Consider the following 21,818-nt stretch of genomic DNA (forward strand, 5'->3'; position numbering starts at 1 on the left):
GTAGGACCAGCATGATGGTTGCCGCGCCCTTGTGCAAACTGGCAATCCCTGCTACACATACTTGGTTAAAACTCCATAACTTCAGTGAGAAATAAAATCAGTGCCAGTGAAGGCAACATCCCGTTCAAGCGAGGCCTTACTTCACGGAGCCCAGCGTGACTGGCGTAAATTCCTAAAACCCCAAAACATCTGTTAACAAAGCTAAAATGACATACTGAAAGTTTCCCTAAAATGTTGTGAAATGGGTAACGTACCACCGTAATCTATGATGCACGCTTGGCAGGTGGAAGTCCAACACAAGGGATTCTATAAAGTGGAAGCGCTAGGTGTAAGCAGCAATGTTTAAACAGATTTAGTAGCCTAAACGAAACACAGGGAGTGTTGCGTCAGTTGTACCAAAACGTAAGCAATGCAATCTATGCAAGTGTTTAAGCTTGAAACCGTGGGCGGCTTTAACCCTTAAAGGAGTACCGTCACACCGGTGTGACGGGAATGTTGAGAAATGAACATTCTAAAGAATATCTGGGTTCATTGAATTCAACATAGAATTTTAGAACCTTCAATTGTTGCAGAACTTACCTCTAAGGTAAACACAGTCTAAGACCCTGTCCACACTAACCCGGGTAAATCTACAGTATAGACACCTAAATAAGTAACCGTTTAGCCCTTCTATCCACATTAAAACGGCGAATTCCGACACTGAAGACGAAGCTTTTCAAAAACGATCGCTGAGGTGGATAAATGTGAAAACTCCAGGTTCACCCTAGTGTGTACAGGGTAAACGAAGGTTTTCAGAGAAGACGACGTTCGGTTGCCATGACACTGCCACAAGCTTGTGCTCGAGAGGAGACGCTTTCTTTAATAAATATGGCAGGTGAAATGGAAATGATGATCTCTCTGTACAATTTACTTATGTATCTTCAGTTACAACTCGTCATACTGTTTAATACATATTTATTACTCCAATGCAGAAGGCGAGCGCTGTAGACGCTGCAAACCTTTTCTGGATAAGACCCGGCCGAACAGCTAGCTGGTAGGACAATTTTGTTAGCCAGACAGTTCTGCCAGAGGAGTGGAAAGAAAACTTCAGGATGTCGAGAGGCAGCCTATACAAGTTACAATATACAATAATATACAAAAAGTGACATTTTGCGCCCGCACATAGAAGGCCAGACGACTCGCATGAGAGATCCAGTAGATGTGGTCAAAAAGATTGCCTGTACCCTGTATTACTTGAGTGATGAAGGTAGGCTACGGAAAACAGCTAACTCTTTCGGCTTGGCCCGTCAAACTGTCTCCAAAATAATCAGAGATGTATGTAAAGCTATTGCCAATCATCTGGGTTCCGAATACATCAACCTGCCACTGACTGAGCCTGCCGTAGCGGACCTTACCTGTCATTTCTTTCAAGCCCATGGTATACCTCAGTGTATAGGAGCTATCGATGGCACACACATAGAAATTAAACAGCTTTCGTCAAATTCAATGGACTTCCTGAACAGAAAGAACAGGTATTCCCTAAACGTCCAAGCTGTGTGCGATAACAAATACAGCTTCATAGATGTAGTTGTAAAATGGCCCGGCAGCGTTCATGATGCCCATGTATTTGCAAACTCCAAAATTAACAAGCACCTGCGAGATGGCACGATTACTCCATTTCCCAAAGTAATTGTGGAGGGAGAAAGCCCAGTACCCGTGTTTATGTTAGGGGATCCAGCATATCCTTTAATGCCCTACCTTATGAAGGAATACACAAGCGGCAGACTGACACCCCAGGAGCAGTATTTTGGATTGTCCCTTTGCAAAGCACACAATAACAATTGCTACCAACAAGGGTTGGCAACCTAACCTGACTCCGCCAGATGGATGCTTCGCATTTGCTCTGCATGTCCATCTGGGAACTTTCCGTTGGAGAACTTTTGGGAAGGGGCGAAAATACTGGTTGGCTGATTGGATAAACCATCTGTCTATCACCACCTACGTTAGTTATCGACGGGCCAAATCAACCAATCAGATGAACGAAGTGTTCTTCTAATGCCTTCGTTTAACATACAATTAAGTTAGCAGTGGAATATTCCACTGCTTGGTTGAATTTCCCATTGTCCTACGTGATTTAGAACGGCCATTAACCGTATGTTACCGTATTTGCACACCTATGAAGTAGATACATTTTTTTGGCCGTATATTAATTCACCGGACTTGTTGTGAAGTTTAAATGAACCATCACGTTGCATCCAAGCAGTAAAATGCAGACGTTCAGAACATAGCAACGTTGTAGCATATGACGGAGGTGGCTTTTAGCTAGATGACAGTAGGCTAAGTAAAATAGCGATGTTTCAAAGCTAAAGTTCATCAGAATCTTGGGATACGCCCGCTTGACAACGGGAGAGATAGACCTAACGACTGGCCTTTGGCCATAGCAACCATCCATTTAGAACTAGTAACGGCAGTTTGTCCTGTATGTTGAGAAATTAGTTGATATGTTTCGGAAGAAAGTAGTTCAAGACAGTTTTAGCGATAATACGTTTAAATTGTAACAGGAAATGAACACAACGCAAGTGGCAACAGTGGAATAAGCGGGATAATGGACTCCACGGTGGTCTGTTCACAGAAATTAATGCACTTACGAGGCACCTCGGGGCCGTTTTACAACCTCGACCGTGCATTAATTTCTGTGAACAGACCACCGTGTCATCCATTATCCCATACATATATATATATCTGTTCCTTGTGGCTTGTGGCTTCCTTGTTCATTCTTGTCTTGCAGATTGCCTCTTTGCCAGTTTGCTGATTGCCAGTGCAGCTTAATTGACCAATTGCAGTCATTGGATGCTTCGGGCTGCTGGCCTTTTAAAAGTTCAGCCATGACGTCAGTAGGGACGCTCTTCCGACTTTCTTTGAGACGCCTGCCACGCCACTCCTCGCCACCTTCGGGCCCAGCCTCGGGCCAGAGCTGTGTTTTGTTCTGCCTGCTTCGCTTCAGCCACTCCCGGGGTGAGAGGCCGTGAAGTGAACTGCGGCCTGTTCAGGCCTACTTTGGAGGCCTGGTGATTTTTCCCTTGTTTGCCGTAGTTTTTCGTTAACCTTTGAGTTGAGCCTTAGTTTCCTAAGTTATTCTATTTTTGTTATTAATAAATATAATTAACTTTATATATTTTGTCTAATCGTTATTGCTCTTTGTTATTTTCCTAAGCCCTACAGTAGACAAGTCAAGTCAAATTTATTTATATATCACATTTCAAAGCAATAGCATTGCACCAAAGTGCTTTACATAAAATAATAATACATACTGTACATACATCCATACAAACAAAATAAGGTAGAGGTGAGGGGGTCAGGGAGTGTTAAAAGCTAGGGAGAAGAGGTAGGTCTTTAGGTTGGATTTAAAACTACTAATAGTGGGGCAGGATTTCACAACATCAGGAAGGCTATTCCAAAGCTAGGGAGCATAGACAGAGAAAGCTACTCTCTGTAATGTGGTGGAGCACTTTGGCAATGGCTCCAGACTAGAGGGAAATGAGTCATGCATACACCCACAAACGGAAAAATCAAGCAGTGTGTCTTTTTGATAGTGCCCTTTTCCTTTTCTTTGTCACCTCCCTCTCCCTCATGTCTGTCTTTTTCAGGGGTGTTTTGTGTGGTGGGACAAAAACAAGCAAGAAAAAAAAAAAAGAAATTTGACTATATTTTGATAATTGGACAAACAAAAAAACTGATGTATTATTTTGTGAATTGGCTGGTGCTGTGTGTGTGTGTGTGTATGGGGTGGGGGTTGTGAGTTTTTTCAGTTGTTTTGTACCAAAAACAAAAAAACTCCCATTGTTGGTGACAAAATAAACTTCTCTTGGCTTGTTGTGTATTATCATTTATCATTTCAGAGGGAAATGTATGCCTATTTGGTTGTAGGCCTATTAAAATGCTACGGTGCCTCTGGTATGGAGCTGAGCCTCATTCTCTCACAACTAGCCTACCCGTTTCTGTTTCTCTCTCTCTCTCCAGTTGAATTTTAAATGAGTCTAAATTGGTGTGATGTGATATGCCTAGGTCATGTTCATAAGGTGGCCTAACCATCATTGCATTTCTACCTGGTGAAATGGTAAAAAAATATTAATTTAAAGTAAAATGGTAGGTTATTATAGCCTGATGAGCCAGACCCACATTAAAATGTAGGGTCTGGGCACTCACCATTTGCAGTGCTCAGTCCGAGGGGCGGGATAATCGGTTATCTTTCAAATTCCCTCTGCACGCAATAGGACAGCGCTATGAGTCCCATGCGTTTTCCCACCAGCGGAGCTAATTGGCTAGTTCAAACTTTTGCCAACTTATATATCTATACACGATTTGATTGGCCTGATAGAAGTTTAATTTTTCAAACTCACAAGCCAACGGAGAGTTGCTAGACTAGCCCTGGCAGCAAGTGTAATTTTCTGCGTCTAGATTTCTAGGCTAAGGTTATTAAGTGTGCTTGCTGAAAGCAGCACATTTATTGTTATCCTTCACGCAAGCACACATTTGTATTATTCCTTTCAGCCCACTTTTTTGGCCAGCTCCTGCCCCTAGGCCTTTTGAGATATTGACACCGTTACAACTTTAAAACGCCCTGTCACTACCGGTGTAAGTTGTTTGAGAAGATGGCGTCACTGACCCTTGTCGTTCTTCCGCCATATTGGATTTAATAGAAAGCGAAACCAAAGTTTCACAGGTCACAAATTTAGTCCGATCTTCACAAAACTTAACGTACATGATCCTTGGACCAAGCCTCACTAAAGTTACCAGAAGGATTTTTAGTAGCATGTGTACCATCTCCTCTCAGATCAGTTTGTCTCCGTTTAAAGGCACACTATGCAGGTTTTTTAGCTTCATTTACCTTCATTTACCAGCTTCAGAGTCATTGGAATGGTTATATGACATTTTTCGGGTTGAATGGTGGCCGTCTCGCTTCCCCCTAGCGCCTGTGAGCGGAAAAACCACCCTTGCAACTGTGGGCCGGCGGGCCGATGGCCTCAGTGTCAGGAAGTATAACGAGTGTAAAGAATTACTTTACTGCATTCAAATACACATACACGCCAGGCACCAGCTAGCGATGGAGTTTCTCAGACATTCGTCATGACAGAGCAAGCGAAAAATAAGCAAAAGCCAATACTGCATAGTTTACCTTTAATGTCCTCTCCTTGTCTGACCATATTAATGGCTTTTGCCAGATCCAGCCTGCTCTCCATCTGCATTTTCTGTGAAAGCACATTGTCTCTAATGCCTACTACGATCCTATCTCTCAACAAGTCATTGCACAGTGCCCCATACTCAGTCTTCAGCCAGTGCATATAAAGCAATTATAAACAAGTCAGCAGATTCGGACGGCCCTTGAGCTTGCAGGTTAAATTTAGCTCGTTGGTAAATTACATTTTTCTTCAGCACAAAAAAGTTTGTGAAGCCGTCTCTGACGGAGCTGTATACCAGTTTCTGTTCAGCGGTTAATGTTAGCCCTTTTAGCTCATCATCTGCCTCGTCCCCCATGCAATATAATTATTAGCGTGTTCACCTGGTTAGATTCTGATGACTTATCCAGGTCGCTACACTCTAAAAAAACAATGGGTTAAAAACAACCCAATTTCAACCCAACCACTGGTTAAATAGTTGTTGAGCCCAGCACTGTGTTATATTAGCCCCAAAATTGGGTTGTGAGTGGGGTTGATGGTCTAACCCAAACATTGGGTTATTGTAACAAAACTCTTAAATTAAATCACCTGGAGAGAAGAAGTACTCTTCTGATTGGCTGGCGGGGTGGCTTTTAATTCTGAATAACAGGACACCTATGAAGTAGATCTTGTAAAAAAAAGTTTAATTGCGGTTCCATATCAATGTTTAGCCTGGATAATCCAGACCCCGGTAATCTAGAAAGATTAAGGGTCTGGCCACAAACAATGTAATGGCCCAATTTGAGGGGCGGCACCAAGCATGCATTTGAAAATCTCACTGCATACATGCAATGGGATAACACTAGACCAATCTGAATGATTCCAGACTTCAATGCAATTGGATAACACTACGACCAATGTTTACTGACCTCCAACGTTGCAGTGCTGTTGTCATCAGTTTAGCTCGCTATCAGATACTCAGATTTGATTGGTGCCCCGGGATGCAAGGGGTAAAAGTAACGTGCATCATTAGGCGTGATCGTCTTCATGCAGATCACAATGGAGCTCTCCATTGTGTTCAACCCAGCATGCATCACATCAAGTCAGATCTGCACAGATCTGCATGAAGACGAACACGCCTATCGCTCATTGCGAGAGTGTCTCGCAGTCGCAGAGACAATTCCATGCTCTCGCAGAACTCTGGATTTCCAGGGTAATAAATGCTTATGAATGGTAACTAATTTGGCGTTACAAAGTAACCCCTAGCATTTCTATGGAGGATTTTTGAGTGATGTGGCTCCTCATTAGAAAGTGTCTGTTTCAACGGACCTAGCTAGGTGTTAAGAACATAGATTGTTCTATACAGTCTAAAACGACAGCTGTAGGCTACGAGAAAATCCAATCCAATAGGTGGCAGCAGAACAGTTAAAATTCAGACGCTTTGTTATGAACTGACGTAACATCCGGACGTTCAGTTTTGAGTAAAGTCAGAACCCGTCTACGGTCTACCTATTAGACTTTCTCTGGTAAATAGATGCATGTTCGCGTATAAGTTATTGAATTCTTTGTGGTTAAGGGAGGTCTTACTGTCATTGGGTTAATCAAACTCAACCAAAGAAATAATCAGGCAGCTTAGTGCCTGCGTCTTTTTCATACGTGAGCATCCTTCGTGTTAAAACGTCTATAGCCTAGCTCTACACCGTCTCTTAGCTAACGTTAACTAGCTGAGTAGCTAACCAGTAACTTACGATTGGCAGGACTTCCATGATTTCTGGAATCGAAAAAAGTAAATCGAGTGGTACTATGTTCAGTGTTTGACATCACATGTATATCTACGAGTTGGTAGCCTACATTAGACTGTATGACTGCGTAGATTAATCAGCGAGCCAGCTGGAGGTGGGAAGCTATAATGTCCTCAAAAGCGCATAACTATAACGTTAGCCCTTAACCTAAAATCTTTATGAACAAACGTAACACAAGTGGTCCTCCCTGCAGCAATGGATCCATTGAATACTCTATCGAATTTCGAATCAGAGATGGAACCTGATAGTCAGAGCAGTTATTCATTGTTCCCTGCCCTGGACAGTATGACAGGTTTAGTGGGGACTACGGACACTCTCGAAGCGTAAGTGACATTTGGAATCATATGGATTTATGTCGGATTGCCTACGCTGTTCTTGAGGTTAGAATACATTAATGAAATGTCCTTTGTGACTGACTCGTAGGGAACAAACCAGTGATGTTGTTGACAAACCTAATCTTACCTGGCTGGATGCTGCACAGGTAAGTTAGGCTGCTGAACATGGCAGTGGAAATACCTTTCTGGCATCTCAGACTTTCACGCCTTGCACAACAAGACTCCAATTCACTAAAGCAAGCGAATGAAACATGTGCTCTTAGATACGCCTGGTTCCAGGCCTATTTCATCAGGTCTTGTATATTGATGCACAGGATTAAGTTCAAAGGTTAAGGTCTGTAATTTAGAATGTTTTACTCTGGAGTATATGAATGCACTGCAGTTTGTTAATGCAAAGTGATTTGCTACATATCTAAATAAAGTGCCCCCACACACCCCTCCAATATCTGTAGATCGTGCTTGAAGAAGCTGGACGTCCAATGCACATCAAAGAGATTAAACAAAGAATCATTGATCGGGGACTCGTACAGTCTAAGTAAACCACTTCAGATTACTCTTATATCACAGTCATGATTACCTGTAAATAATGTGAATGTTTGTATGGCATCACAAAGAATGAATTCTGGATGGTCAGATATCACTTCTAAAACTAATTATTTCTTGAAACTTTTTATTTTCATGGTGACCAAAAGACCAGCTGAAAGATTGTACTGTACACTCAACAGTTTGATAATGATAACCCAACCACTGTTTTGTTTTTGCAATAAACATTGCCAGTGCCAAGGATAGTGATTTCTAAATCATTGTTACATGCTTGGGACAAGCATTTATTTTAGAGTTTGCTAAGGCAGTAGGATAGAGAAAGCATGATGGTGTGGGCCATAGTTTGGGGCTAGGGTAAGGGTCCTCTTGACTTAGGTTTGTCAAATAGTTATTTTGTTATCCAACTAATTTCTGATCAGCAGGAACAACTCTTTTCTCTCAACAGTGCAAAGTCAAGCTTGGAAGCAGTAATGTATCGAGAGGTAAGCCTAGTCTGGAGACCCATTCAATGCTTTCCTTTGTCTGTTTCAAAGTAGCACATAATAGGTTGATTTTCTTAATGTAAAGCTTGACATTGCATGCACATTTAATTGTGATTGTTGTTTTGTTTTGTTGTATCATTTATATTTTGTTATAGCTTTTATATTCATCACTTCTTCATTTTTGCCAGTTTTTCTTTCTCTTTACCTTTTTTTTTTAATGTGAAAGGGCATTGTCGGTAACATAAATGGGAGGCCTTTTGTTTATTGTTTAGAGCAGTTGTACAAACACGTACCCTTGCTCAGCATAACTGAGATTCCACCTTTCCAACCACAGAATTAGCTCTTGTAAGTAGTCTTGTGAAGAGTCCTAGAGGTCAGCCACGCATGGAATTCTCACAGAAAGCCAGTAGAAAAAAGAAATGCCCCAACAGCTTCGTTGGAAGATTTAAAGAGTGATGATAATTGGTTCCTGTTAAGGGTTAGAAGATACCTCAGAGTGAGATCACTGGATTCTTTACTCATAACAGAATGATCAAACTTGAAGTAAAGGGCTTTCATGACATTTACTGGCTACCGTATAGCTAATTGCCTTAGATTGTAACAGCTGATGCGGTTCCAGGGTCATTGTTGTAAGGCAAGGGGCCAACAACAGCACAGTCACAGGTCTGATATGCTGAAGCCACACAGAGTGCATAAGAACCATAAACTCAACAGTAACTGAACTAATAACTGCCCAGTATTTCAAACCATAAGTCGATGAAAATGAAAATAAAGTCAAATAGTGGCAGCTGAGTACTGCAGACACACAGGACCGTGTGTCGGCAGTCTTCCACCGCCTATTCCTCCACCCAGACCCCTGCCTCAGTCTCCTGCTATGTTCCAGACTCAGAAAGGGAGCAGGCGCTTCAAGAGGATTGAGAACAGGAATGGAGTCTTTGCGCTGTTGGTAAGTGCTGAAAAGCCACTGTGAGCAACCTTAGGACTCACACCTTGTGGTCGTCCATTGGTGTTGAGGTTTAAGGGTTAGTGTAGAGTGTAATTCACGGTCAAGCTGTTTTCCACCCTTGCATTTTTTTTGTCATGTTGGCTCATGTTTTAGCTGCACAGCCATCATTTGTAAGAACAGCATTACATTTGGGTGTGTGAAGTGCAGTGATATCATTTTGTCATCATCTTTTGCAAACCATTGTTTGCATGTATGTATTTATATGTGAATTTAAGCACAACCGTGTGATATTCAAGAGGTGTGTTCTTTTGTGTGGGCATGTAAAAGTATGTGTAGCTTATGTGAGTCAAAAACTGGTTGTGTGTGTGTGTGTGTGTGTGTGTGATTTTGAAGACAGATGAGGAGCGACAGCAGGCGCTGCAGGTGGCCTTCTCCAGCACCAGTTCTGGGGGGCCCTTGCTGCCCTCCCCCCCATCGGGGGCCTCAGAGGTTCGGCCTAAGGCCAAGAAGAACCCTCGCAAGAACCAGAACGAGAAGTATCGGCTCAAGTACCTGAGACTCCGCAAGGCTGCACGCACCATGATCTTTGTGAGTCCTCGGCCACAGGCCCTCATGTAGACTGACCCTGATAACCTTGATAACCATGTCTTGATAACCAGTGTTAACTTTGATGCTGTCTGGCAAGACAGTGTCATGGAATTTTAATGTTGCAATTTGCAATGGACCTCATAGTGATACTTTGACAAAATGGCATTCTAAAATTGAAGTTCAGGAGAAACGTGATGAAATGTGCTACATCTCTAGTGTCAAACTCTGTCCGGTAACTTATCCCCAGGCATTTGCTTGGGTGCCTGCTATCAACTCACCACCTCTGCTCTCTCCTCGCGTCTTCCTTGGTTAGGAATAGAGCAGGGGTGCGCGTATTGATCCTGCTTGACTCCTGTCTGTGCCGTCGACTTCTGCATGCTCCCTGCATAGCACTTAATGACCCTATCTAGAGACTCGTCTAACAGGCTTTCTTTTCACTTGTGTTAAGGCAAAATTGGAACGTGAACTCGTGAAGCAGGGTAACATGGAATTGAACTGAATGGAATTTCAAATGGAGAGAGGGGGGAGGGATGGAAAATGAAATCCATAACAAAGAAAATGAAAGGGAAAACTGAGGAAGGTTGTTTGTAAACGCAGGGAGACATACAGTGTTAATACAAAGACTGCATGTCGACACCTGCAACATTTCGTGGGTGATGGCAGAGCACCTTAGGGCTAAAGGCGTTTTGGGAGAGTTGGAGCAATCAGCTGTTACATTCTGTGATACTCTGCTATACATGTTTACCATGGTGGTGTATGGCTCTAATTTTCACACCAATCAGGTTGAGTGTCTCAACTGAAACCAACAGATGCTAGCTTGGGCAATCTAACGTCCAATTCCTCATTTACAGTCCACACTTACAGTTTAGTGATCATCATTAGAGCACTGTTGATCTCATTTTTGTTCCAACGTTAGCTAAGAAATCACTAACTTCACAAAGATGCTCTCACGTGTGGGCTATGACGGTTGAGCTGGGAGAGGCTTTTGGTTTCTGTTAGAAGGGATGTTGATCATGCCAAGAGTTTGTACGAATTGGGTGTGGGTTCAGTAATGCAGCTGTTAACCATGGACTTGGACTCTCACTGCTCTTATTCTCACTGGTGATTCATTCTTGTGGGTGTTCAAAAAAACTGGATGTACATTTGTCAGAAAGCCACAGGGTTAACAGACATTATTTGTTTTGTCCCCAGGGGAACGCAGCTCTGTGTGATGAAGTGGCATATCTGGAGGAGAAGTTTGTACGTGCCAAAGAAGAGCGGAGGTATGGGTGTTGGACACATATACATATGAAGCCAGACAGACAATCAAACAAATGAACAGATTAAGATTTTTATTTTGACTTATGGTTGAGGTGGAAAAGTGTGTGCAATTGGACAATTTTAAGTAAATGTATTTTTAGCTTGGTCACATCCACATTTTAAGTAAGGTAATATACAACCTGAGATGCATTCATATTCAAGAAACATAGGTGGACCTTTGCAAACTGTTTTCTTTTTACCTTCAGTTTGGTCGCAAAAGTTTGTAAACACTTGTAAACACAGTCTGAGGAGGTAGTTCTCCACCAACACAGGGCCGCTGGACGGAGGGGTTACCATTGAATTGGATCTTTACACAAAATCTTTCAAATTGAACAGTATGTTCACCTTGAATGTTTGCCTCTGTTCAAAGAATTTGAGCACCCCTCTGGGGTCGTTTTTTATTCAGTATATATTTTCTGAGCACCTACTGTCCAACAACTACAACCAAACATGCCCTTGAGTAGCAAAGGTTAAAATAAAGCTAAGCAAAATGTGTTGTTAAAGACCCACTCTGGCAAACATCAACTTTTTAACGTTTGTAACATACCCATTAGGCGTTTTTAATGTGTTTCAAGAGATATCATGAATGAAATAAGCTGTAAACACCAATTATTTCAAGTTTAGATGGACAGTGCACTAGTTTTGTTTTTGAATACTCATTGACTGGATTGCATTTTTAATGCATTTGTGTTTGGGCTTTAGGTTCCTTTTGAAAACACTGCTGCAGTACCAGTCAGTGTCAGACAGCGACTTTGCCAGTGGGCCAAGTGGAAGTGGGCATTTCCCAGCAGGCTTTGGCTCCAGCGGGGCCTCCGGGGGCCAAGGCCTGGGGCCCGGGGCCTCCTCTGCTGAGGAGGGCACCCCAAAAAGGCCCAAAAAGGAGCGCAAGGAGCGAGGGAGGGAGAACGGAAGAGAGGAAGGTAAGAGGACACTGAGTCAGAACTGCAGGAGAAGTCGTCTTTCAGATGAGACGTTAAAGTCACTGTGGTCATTACAGAGCCCATGGCACTTATCACAAAGAGTGGGGGGTCCCTCGGTGTCCTGGCTAAATTCCCAACCTGTCTCACTCAATCTGGCCTCCTAATCATCGCCCAGTGTAATTGGCTTATTCACTCCTCCACTCTTCAGCAGAAGTTAAATGTGGCGTGTTGTGTTGAATCACTTTCAGTTTGGGGCAAGTGTCGTCACACCGGCTTTGACGTAATTGGCGTCTGCTGGGAAAACCATAGCCCTCACACACCCACACATACTTTCCCATATTAAAGGAAACAATCACAAAGTCGTGCATGTACTGTAAGCTTCTTGGATCATTCACAGTCTAGCAGAAGTTGTGTCTGGAGTGAATTAAAATGCAATTTGTTTCCCCTGCCAAGACTGGGAAAACAGATGACTTGGACCAGATAAAACTGCATACTTTGGCAGAGAGAACAAAAAGGGAACTACCAGATGGAGATATGTGTCAAGTTACTCATAGAGCCTTACTGTACGTACACACCGCCGCCGACTTGAGCTTCCAAAGATTCAGGAAGCCGGTTTCTCTCAGCTGCAAGAAGCGGCAAATCCGTCTGCATTGCAGAAAGTTGAAAGTTGATGAGCTATGACGCGGTTCAGCGACCAACGACCAGCAACCAATCGGAATAGACGGCCTTTGAATAAAGTAGTAAGATAGAACATGATCGAACATAGAATGCTGCCAGGTCAGAGCGGCCAAAGCTTCCCTGTACTTTTTTGACGACCGTCCTTGACAGGGCGACCCTAGCTTCTTTGGAAGCTCGTGGCGGTGTGTACGTACAGTTAACCCTTAAAGGTGTAGGTTTTTGAACATTCTAAGTTCCGCAACAATTGAAGGTTCTAAAATTCTATGTTGAATTCAATGAACCCAGATATTCTTTAGAATGTTAATTTCCCAACATTCCGTCACACCGGTGTGACGGTACTCCTTTAGAAACATAGATCTAGAGCTTAGAGTGATAGAGCTTCACAGAAACAAAAAAGTAAAGTACATAATATAATTAAAGAATAATTAAAAACAAAACTTTATCAAAGAGTTACACATTCTGAATCTGTCTTAATTATTATACCTTGTATAATAATTAAGACAGATTCATAATGTGTAACTCTTTGATAAAAGAAAGTACATTTGATAAGTTAGCAGAAGGCATCTGAGAACAAATATAGATTTAAAAATGGCTACTGTTGGAGCCTTATATGTACTGGAGAAGAGCCATAAAAGAGAAATGTATCCCTTATGAAGGATTGTATTTAACTAACAAGCAGTTCCTTCTCCAACCGTCAACACTCCCACCTTCCCCAGTCCCCAGGAAGATATCTAAGAAGCGAAAGGTTGCAGAGGGAGGGGCACGGAGGCTGGTCCAGCCAATCCCACTGGACTCCACTGGACGACCTGTGTTTCCCATCGTGCTAGGTGGCTTGACCGTCTACAGCCTCGGAGAGGTAAGAGCATGGAGGAGTGCCAGTGTTGTGGTGTTGAAAGTGGAGCAGAGGTGAGGATACTGAGTATGGACAGACATGTATATTAAAGTCAGACTAATTAATTTATTTATTGATTATTTATTAATTAATTGAATGATTATTGATTATCGTTAGTTATATAGACATACATAAACACGCATATAGTGGTGGGACAAGAATAATGGACAAGAAAAAAAAATCCAGTGAAAACCCAACACTGGGCACTTTATTTTGTGAGTCGTTTGCGTATGGTCAGAGTGAAAGGGGGGTGAGGCAGTGTAGGCCTCTAGTGAAGTTCCTGATGCTCAGGATCCCAGGAGATGTCGGGGAATCACCAAGGTAGAAGAGGTGTAGATGAGGAGCTCACCAGGGTGACTTCAGGGAAGATGGAGCTGGAGACCTGGAATTCAAGCAGAGTTTGATCAGCAGTACAGGCCGGGAGCCAGATCCACTCCTTAGGATGTGTTTTGCTACCTTTTTTTCACTATTATTTCCTATATTATTTCAATAATCGTGATTACAATTTTGTCCAAAATAATTGTGATTATGATTTTTGCCATAATCAAGCAGCCCTATGTCCAGGCTGCCTTCTGACCATAGGGCTTCTCCGTAGACCTCTCATAGGCATACATGCATACACCTATCCTCACCACCGTCTCCACCGCAAGCGTAACACTTACTCCAGAATATGTCCAGGCTGCCTTTTGACCACAGGGCTGTCCTCTAGACCAGCGGTCCCCAAACCACCGGGCCGGGACATTCCTAACCGGGCCGTAGCCTACGACATGAGTTTAAAAAAAATGCATGCAAACTAAATTAAATTTAATTCGCAATAATGTCACGTTTTTACATGACATATGCCTATATGCAGTTGTTTGATTGGACACATGTTTGCATTTTGCAAGGTCTATTTTCTTACGTCTGTCTGTCCCGCCTTCAACACTTTTACATATTGCCTTCAGCGCTGCGCAGCCTCAGGTCAGCTCACTTCACCTTCTTAGCGAACGGTAGTGTCACACGAAGTTAGCTAAACTGCTAGAACAAAAAACAAGCATCTTTAGCAGGTCACTGGCCAGAGTGTTTGAGTTGCGAGAGCCGCTGCAGAGATTTCTTACAGAAAAAAAGTCACCGTTAGCTGCACATTTTAGTGATGAGGACTGGGTGTCAAAACTTCGCTTACCTGTGTGACATATTCGGGTTGCTTAATGACCTCAACCTGTCACTCCAGGGGAGAATGACGACTGTCTTTAAACTGGCAGATAAAGTCGCTGAATTTAAAGCCAAGCTTGATTTGTGGGGACGACGAGTGGACCGGGGTGTATTTGATATGTTCCAAACAGTAGTGGGGGTTTTGGGAGAGACTGAGGCAGGGCCCTTTCTCTCGCAGCTGGTGCGTGATCACCTTGTTGCGCTTTCAAATGAGTTTGAAGTCAAGTCAAGTCAAGTCAAGTTTATTTATATAGCACATTTCATACACAGAGGTCATTCAATGTGCTTTACATAAACAAAACCAAACAATAATAACAAATAAAAGCATAGAAGGGCAATATAGTCAAAGAATAGTTAAAAGGTAAAAACAAAACATAAAACACAAGGTAAAATCATTTAAAAATAAAGAATAACTAGATGTACCGCATAGCGGTACACAATATGACCGCCGCTCAGTCCTGTACATCCGTTCCGCGAAAATAAATCACACTTCAATTTGTCTCCATATTTTACTCCATCCCCCACTCTTGAAACTTTTGTGTATGCTTGTTTGGCATGCCTGAGTGTGTGTGTGCGGCTGCACAGAAAGTAGCCTACTGGTGCTGAAAAGGTGAATAGATTGTAGAATAGCCAAAGAAGATGTAGCATTGTTATAAAACCTTTAAAATCTCTAAACAATCACAAGTAGGGCAGTTCATCACAGTTCATCCATTGCAACTGGATTGATGAAAGGTCACTTACACCTGTAGGCTACATTGTATTTGGGAAAAGCAAAAGGTATCAGCATAATGTTATTTATTTATTTATTTATTTATTTTTTATGTATTTTTAAACAAAAATATCTCTGTCAGTTCCATGCCGTTTTCAACAGCTATCAAAAACAAAGGTCATTTTTGGATGGATGGATTTTTTTGTGAATGTTTCTTCTTCTACATAAGATTTTAGTCATCTTTAGTTCATGTAATACTTTATTGTCAATGCACAAATTAAGTAACAGTAGGCCTAGTCTGAAACGTTATTGTTAATGCACAAATTAAGTAACAGTAGCCTAGTCAGAAACGAAATGCTGTTTTACATCTAACCAGTGGTGCAAATAACTGACATGTCCAAATGGGCCTTGATGAAATGCGTCGCTAGAGACTGTTCATACACATTTTAACGGGCCAAAGTTGAAGAGCTTTTGTCCGTTATTGTTAGTGCAAATATAGGCTGATGATGCAAATATAGGCATGTTCCCTTGCATTGTTTAACTGAGGTCCATGGCTAGTCTGGCTTTCATCAGACCAAGCTCAATCTTTTAAGAAATCAAAAAATAAATAGCGGGCAGATCAGGCTGGGTTCACCCAGCCTAGTCCATAGGCACCCGATATTGTTTAATTTTCCGATTGAGATATACACGCTCTGGCTATTCTAAATGCAAAAATGCATCAGGGAGTTATGACAAAACGGTAACTAACAAACTAGATCCTAATAGAAAGCTGTTAGCTTCCCTAAGCTACAGGTAGGATTATAAGGTAGGCCTATTTACAACATAAATTGTCGATAGGCTATGCTGGCGACACAAATAAAATCTCCTTTGAAACCAATGGCTTACGCCTTACAGTATCAAGCGGACTTAAACTGTCATATCGTGGGCGAAAAGTTGTAATAACATTCACGCAGCTCCATGAGTCAAGGAAAGCGCGAATGAAGTAGCCACTTCTAAATGGGACCCACTACACATAGCTTAAGGTGTTTTGCTAAAGCAGCCATAATGAAATGAAGGTGTCATTGTTTGGATACTTCACACACACGTGCTTTTTAATTTCACAGACTACAACTACCAAGCTGTAATCAAAGCACATCGGTTCCCCTCTCACACCCTGCACGCAAAAACAAAATAAACAGGCGCCTCAGTCTCACGCATGTATAGGCAAAACTGCATCAGACCGTGTAACGTTGGTAAATCTTCCATTGCACAGAATGATTTTGTAGCACGTGCAATAAATGACAGTCGAAAGATACAAACAGTGCTGCTATACATTTGCTTGGTATAACCGCATTTATAGTTTTCTACAAATGCAATAAATCAAATGCCTCCATCACTCAACCAACGCTAACGGTAACATTACCTAGGTCCTTACTGATATTACAAGATTAACGTACCTGCAGTAAAAACCAAGCATGTCCGATAAACATCCTGAGATTTATTTCGGCTTCAAGAAGAAATGGGAATTACACTTCATGTGAACATCGTCCTATCCTTATTAGATGTTCGCTGCGGTAAATTACAGTCCTTGTATGAAGCGTCCATTGTTTTTCCAACCCACTTTTAACTTCCAACAAAATTACGCCTCACTGCAACGATGCGCCATCTAGTGGACAAACGACTACTTCTTCCCAATACTGAAAATGCAGCCATGATGATGATGATTAATATTTATTTTGGCTTTCTTTTAATCCTACTGAATTTGTAATTATGTATCGGCCGTTCTAATACCGATAGTATGTGGGTGCCTGTGTGTGTGCATGTGTATATGTGTGCACCGCCATTTACAGGCCAATGAGTGTACAGTCACTAAATGTACACATAACCTAATTTTTTAGACCCCCCATGGATGAAATTCTACGAAACTTGGCATACCCCCGGAGAATGCCAGGTCAATCATACACATAAAATTTGGTGCAGTTCTGAACATCTTAACTGAAGATAGGGGCGATCTTAAAGCAGAATAATATTGCATTTTCATTTTTTACCGGGGGGTGGGGGTGCAAATCACAAATGAGTGATTATGAGCCAGGTTGATGTGGGCCCTTGAGACCAACATACCATAAAAGATTCTTCATCCTCAGTGTCACGGTTCAGGTAGTTATTTAGGAAAAACTGTTTTTTTTTTTTGCGGTTCAGGGGGCCCAGCACGGGGATTCTTGAATTGTGTGCGTGTACAAATTTATGTTTATGTGTGTGGGTGTGTGTGTGTGTGTGTATGTGCGTGCTTGTGTGTTTGCCTGCGTATGTGTGTTTGTGCATGCATGCGTACATATGTCTACTACTGTGTGCGTGTGTATCTGTTTATGCACATGTGTGCACATGGAATGGGTTAACATGACCCCTGGAGGCAAACATATGGAAAAAATTGGTCATCCTAGGCCCTACAGTTCTCAAGATATTCACAGAGAAACTGTGTCTGCCCTACCCTCCTTTCGGGGGGGTCCAGTCCAGTGGGGGGGGGGGCTACAGATTAAAACGAAGAATGACGGTTCCATGCTATCCATGTGGGGGTACATGCCCACCAAGTTTTGTGTACCCCGGTCTTTCAGTGTCCCGGGAATCCTTGTTGGTGTACGTCACTAAATGTACACATAAATTATTTTATTGTAAGGCCCCCCATGAACGAAAGTACACAAAACTTGGCATGCATTCGTAGGGTGTCATAATGAGATATTCACAGAAAACTGTCTCCGGCCACCTACAGGCCAGATGGTGTATAGTAACATAAATTAATTTATTGTGTGGCCCCCCATGAACGGAATTCCACAAAACTTGGCGTGCATACAGAGGGTGTCATAATGATCCTACACTTCCAATTTCGTGCAGTTTTGACTATGTTAGGTCACAGATACCTTCAATTACAACACCTCATTTTTACTTTTTGTGTTTAACTAGGTGGCTTATACATGAAATGAGTGGTTATGGAATGGGTTGACATGGCCCCTTGAGATCAACATACAAAAAAAAAAGGTCCTCCTAAACCCCACGGTTTTCGAGATATTCACAGAAAACTGTGTCTGCCCTACCCTCCTTTCGGGGGTCCAGTCCAGCGGGGGGGCTACAGATCAAAACGAAAAACGATGGTTCCATGCTATCCATGTGGGGTTACATGCCCACCAAGTTTTGTGTACCCCGGTCTTTCAGTGTCCCGGGAATCATTGACGGAAATTTGGCCATGCGAAAAAAAAAAAAAAAAAAAAAAAAAAAAATCTGATTCTAAACCTATATGACCGCCCGCCACAAGGGCGGTCATAATTAGTAAGCAAAAACAAAGGCAAAAGTAGTAAAAAAGTAATAAAAGACAAAGTAGAATAATTATCAAGGCAGATTCAGAATTTGTAACTTCGGCACAGTTAGCAGAAAGCATCTGAGAACAGTTTGGTCTTAAGTCTAGATTTAAAACTGGTTACAGTTGGGGCCTTTTAATGTCATCCGAAAGTTGGTTCCACAGCTGAGCCGCATAGCAGCTAAAAAGCTGCTTCACCATGTTTAGTTCTAACTGTAGGTTTTACTAGCAGGTTTTTCACCTGGGACCTGAGAGGACGAGAAGGTGTGTACTGCTGAAGCATGTCTGACAAGTATTTAGGTCCTGCTCCATTTACTGATTTATAAACAAGCAATAGTGCTTTAAAAGTCAATTCTGTGACTTACTGGAAGCCAGTGCAAGGACTTAAGAATTGGAGTAATGTGGTCAGTTCTTTTAGTTTTGTTAGAGTCCTAGCTGCTGCATTTTGTATCACCTGAAGCTGTTTAATAGTCTTTTAGGAAGGCCTGTGAACAGTCCATTGCAGTAATCAACCCTGCTGGAGATAAATGCATGAATGAGTTTTTCTAAGTCATGTTTTGACATCAGCCCTCTGAGTTTGGCAATATTTTTGAGGTGGTAAAAAGCTGATTTAGTTATCGCTTTCATGTGGCTGTTGAAATTTAGATCACTGCCAATTAATACACCAAGATTTTTAACAGTATCCTTTGCCTTTAACCCTTTTGTGTCAAGGAGAGTGGCAACCCTAAGTCTTTCCTTTTTTACCAAATATAATTACTTCAGTTTTTTCTTTGTTCAGCTGAAGAAAATTTTGAGACATCCAGGTGTTGATTTGTTCTATACACTGACACATAGATTCAAGAGGACCATAGTCGTTTGGTGATAGGGCCAAGTAAATTTGTGTGTCATCTGCATAGCTATGATATGAAATCAAATTATTTTGAATGATTTGTCCAAGTGGGAGTATATAGAGGTTGAATAATAGTGGCCCCAAGATCGACCCCTGGGGAACACCACAGGTCAAGGACGTTGGTGTTGAGGTACAGTTTCCGATGGCAACAAAGAAGCTCCTTTCTTGTAGATATGATTTTAGCCAGCTGATGCCTGTGAACTATGCCTGTAAATCCAACCCAGTGTTCTAGTCTGTGTAGTAAAATATTGTGATCAACAGTGTCAAATGCTGCACTAAGGTCCAGTAGCACTAGGACTGATGTTTTACCTGAATCTGTGTTGAGGCGTATGTCATTGGAAACTTTAATGAGAGCTGTTTCAGTGCTGTGATTTGCCCGAAAACCAGACTGAAAGTAATCAAAATACCCATTTGATGTTAGGAAGGTGGTTAATTGATTAAAGACTACTTTTTCAATAATTTTGCCAATAAAAGGTAGATTGGATATGGGCCTGTAATTGTTTAGCATGGAGGCATCCAGGTTATTCTTCAGTGACTTAGGAAAGGTGCCAGACAGCAGTGATACATTTACAATTTGAAGGACATCTGCCGCTATGAGGTGAAAAACAGTTTTGAAGAAATTGGTAGGCAGAGTGTCTAAGACACATGTGGAAGAGCTGAGATTCTGTACCGTTTTTTCAAGTGTTTCGTAGTCTATCAAGCTGAACTCTGACATCAAGTTTAGTTTCCCTCTGTTTGTTGCTGGAAGTTCAGGTTGTTGAATTTGTAATTGAGCAGATATGTTGAGTCTGATTTTGTCAAATTTACCTTTAAAAAAAGATGAAAACTCTTTGCATTTATTAGTTGAGAGAAGTTCAGGTGCTAATTGTGAGGGGGGATTTGTTAACTTATCAACAGTTGAAAATAGAATACGAGTGTTATTTGAACTTCTATTGATAATGTTAGAAAAGAAAGACTGTCTTGCTTTGCATATTTCAGCGTTATATATGCGGAGCATCTCTTTATGGATTTCATAGTGGATCTGACGTTTGTATTTACGCCATTTTCTTTCAGTCTTCCTACACTCTCTTTTTAGAAGTTTAACTGCTGGATTTTGCCTCCATGGTGCTTTCTGTTTGTCCTTAACTTTCTTGAATTGTAATGGAGCAATGTCATCCATAATGTTTGTCATTTTTGCATTAAAGTGATCAAATAAGTCTTCAGAGTCTGACAGTTGACTTGACTTTAGTGAAAGTGCTTGCTCAAAGAGAGCACTTGTCTGATCATTTATGATTCTCCTTTTTACCATCATAGCTGTGTTTTGAGTGTGTGGGGACATAGACACATCAAAGAACACGCAGAAATGATCAGATAAGGCCAGGTCTTTAACAGCTGTAGAGACATCGAGACCCTTTGTGATAACAAGGTCGAGGGTATGGCCGAAAGAGTGTGTTGGCCCCTGTACATGCTGTGTTAGGGAGAAAGTATCGATTAGTGCAATGAATTCCTTGGCATAATTGTTTTCAGGATTATCCACATGCAAGTTTAGATCCCCTGATATAATAAGACAGTCAAACTCTATGCAAACAACTGATAGCAGTTCACCTAGCTCTTCAAGAAAAACTTTAGCTGAATGTTTTGGAGGCCTGTAAATTGTCAGTAATAAAATCTGAGGAGAAGACTTAATGCATGCACACAGATATTCAAATGAAGTAAAGTCACCGAATGACTCTACTGATTGCACTGAAAAAGACGTCTTGAAAATTGTGGCTATCCCCCACCTCTCTTATTTGCTCTGGTAGCACTCAAGAAACTGAAGTTTGGGGGAGCTGATTCGATGAGAGTAGCAGCACTGTTTGCTTGATCTAACCATGTCTCAGTTAAAAGTAAAAAAATCAAGGTTGTGTGTGCAAATTAGATCATAAATTAAGAATGATTTGTTTGAAAGAGATCTGATATTTAGGAGTGCTAGTTTTGCTGTAAGTGTTGGGGAAATATGATCCATGGGGGAAATCTGAGGTTGATGTGGTACGGGTAGGAGATTGGACTGGTTTACCCTATAAGCTCGATGCATTTGTGTTCTATTTCTTGTCAATACAGGA

At 41.7% G+C, this 21,818-nt stretch overlaps 1 protein-coding gene across 3 annotated transcripts in view; it reads left to right on the top strand.

Annotated features, from left to right (window-relative positions):
- Positions 1–6,574: 6,574 nt before the first annotated feature.
- The window catches only part of tbrg1 (transforming growth factor beta regulator 1), a 28,151-nt gene continuing 12,907 nt past the window's right edge, over positions 6,575–21,818 (top strand). Inside the window, exons 1-10 of one of the 3 annotated variants that reach the window (XM_048265355.1) lie at positions 6,575–6,661; positions 7,131–7,260; positions 7,361–7,418; positions 7,725–7,807; positions 8,261–8,297; positions 9,181–9,243; positions 9,637–9,831; positions 11,023–11,093; positions 11,833–12,050; positions 13,445–13,584. In XM_048265355.1, the coding sequence (XP_048121312.1) occupies positions 7,133–7,260; positions 7,361–7,418; positions 7,725–7,807; positions 8,261–8,297; positions 9,181–9,243; positions 9,637–9,831; positions 11,023–11,093; positions 11,833–12,050; positions 13,445–13,584 (993 nt within the window). In that variant the 5' untranslated portion in view covers positions 6,575–6,661; positions 7,131–7,132. Of the gene's footprint in view, positions 7,261–7,360; positions 7,419–7,724; positions 7,808–8,260; positions 8,298–9,180; positions 9,244–9,636; positions 9,832–11,022; positions 11,094–11,832; positions 12,051–13,444; positions 13,585–21,818 lie in introns of all 3 variants that reach the window. The other 2 variants (XM_048265354.1, XM_048265356.1) reach the window with 2 other exon arrangements.

The sequence above is a fragment of the Alosa alosa genome, chromosome 15 (genome assembly GCF_017589495.1).
Source record: "Alosa alosa isolate M-15738 ecotype Scorff River chromosome 15, AALO_Geno_1.1, whole genome shotgun sequence".
In the NCBI taxonomy this organism is placed as follows: domain Eukaryota; kingdom Metazoa; phylum Chordata; class Actinopteri; order Clupeiformes; family Clupeidae; genus Alosa; species Alosa alosa.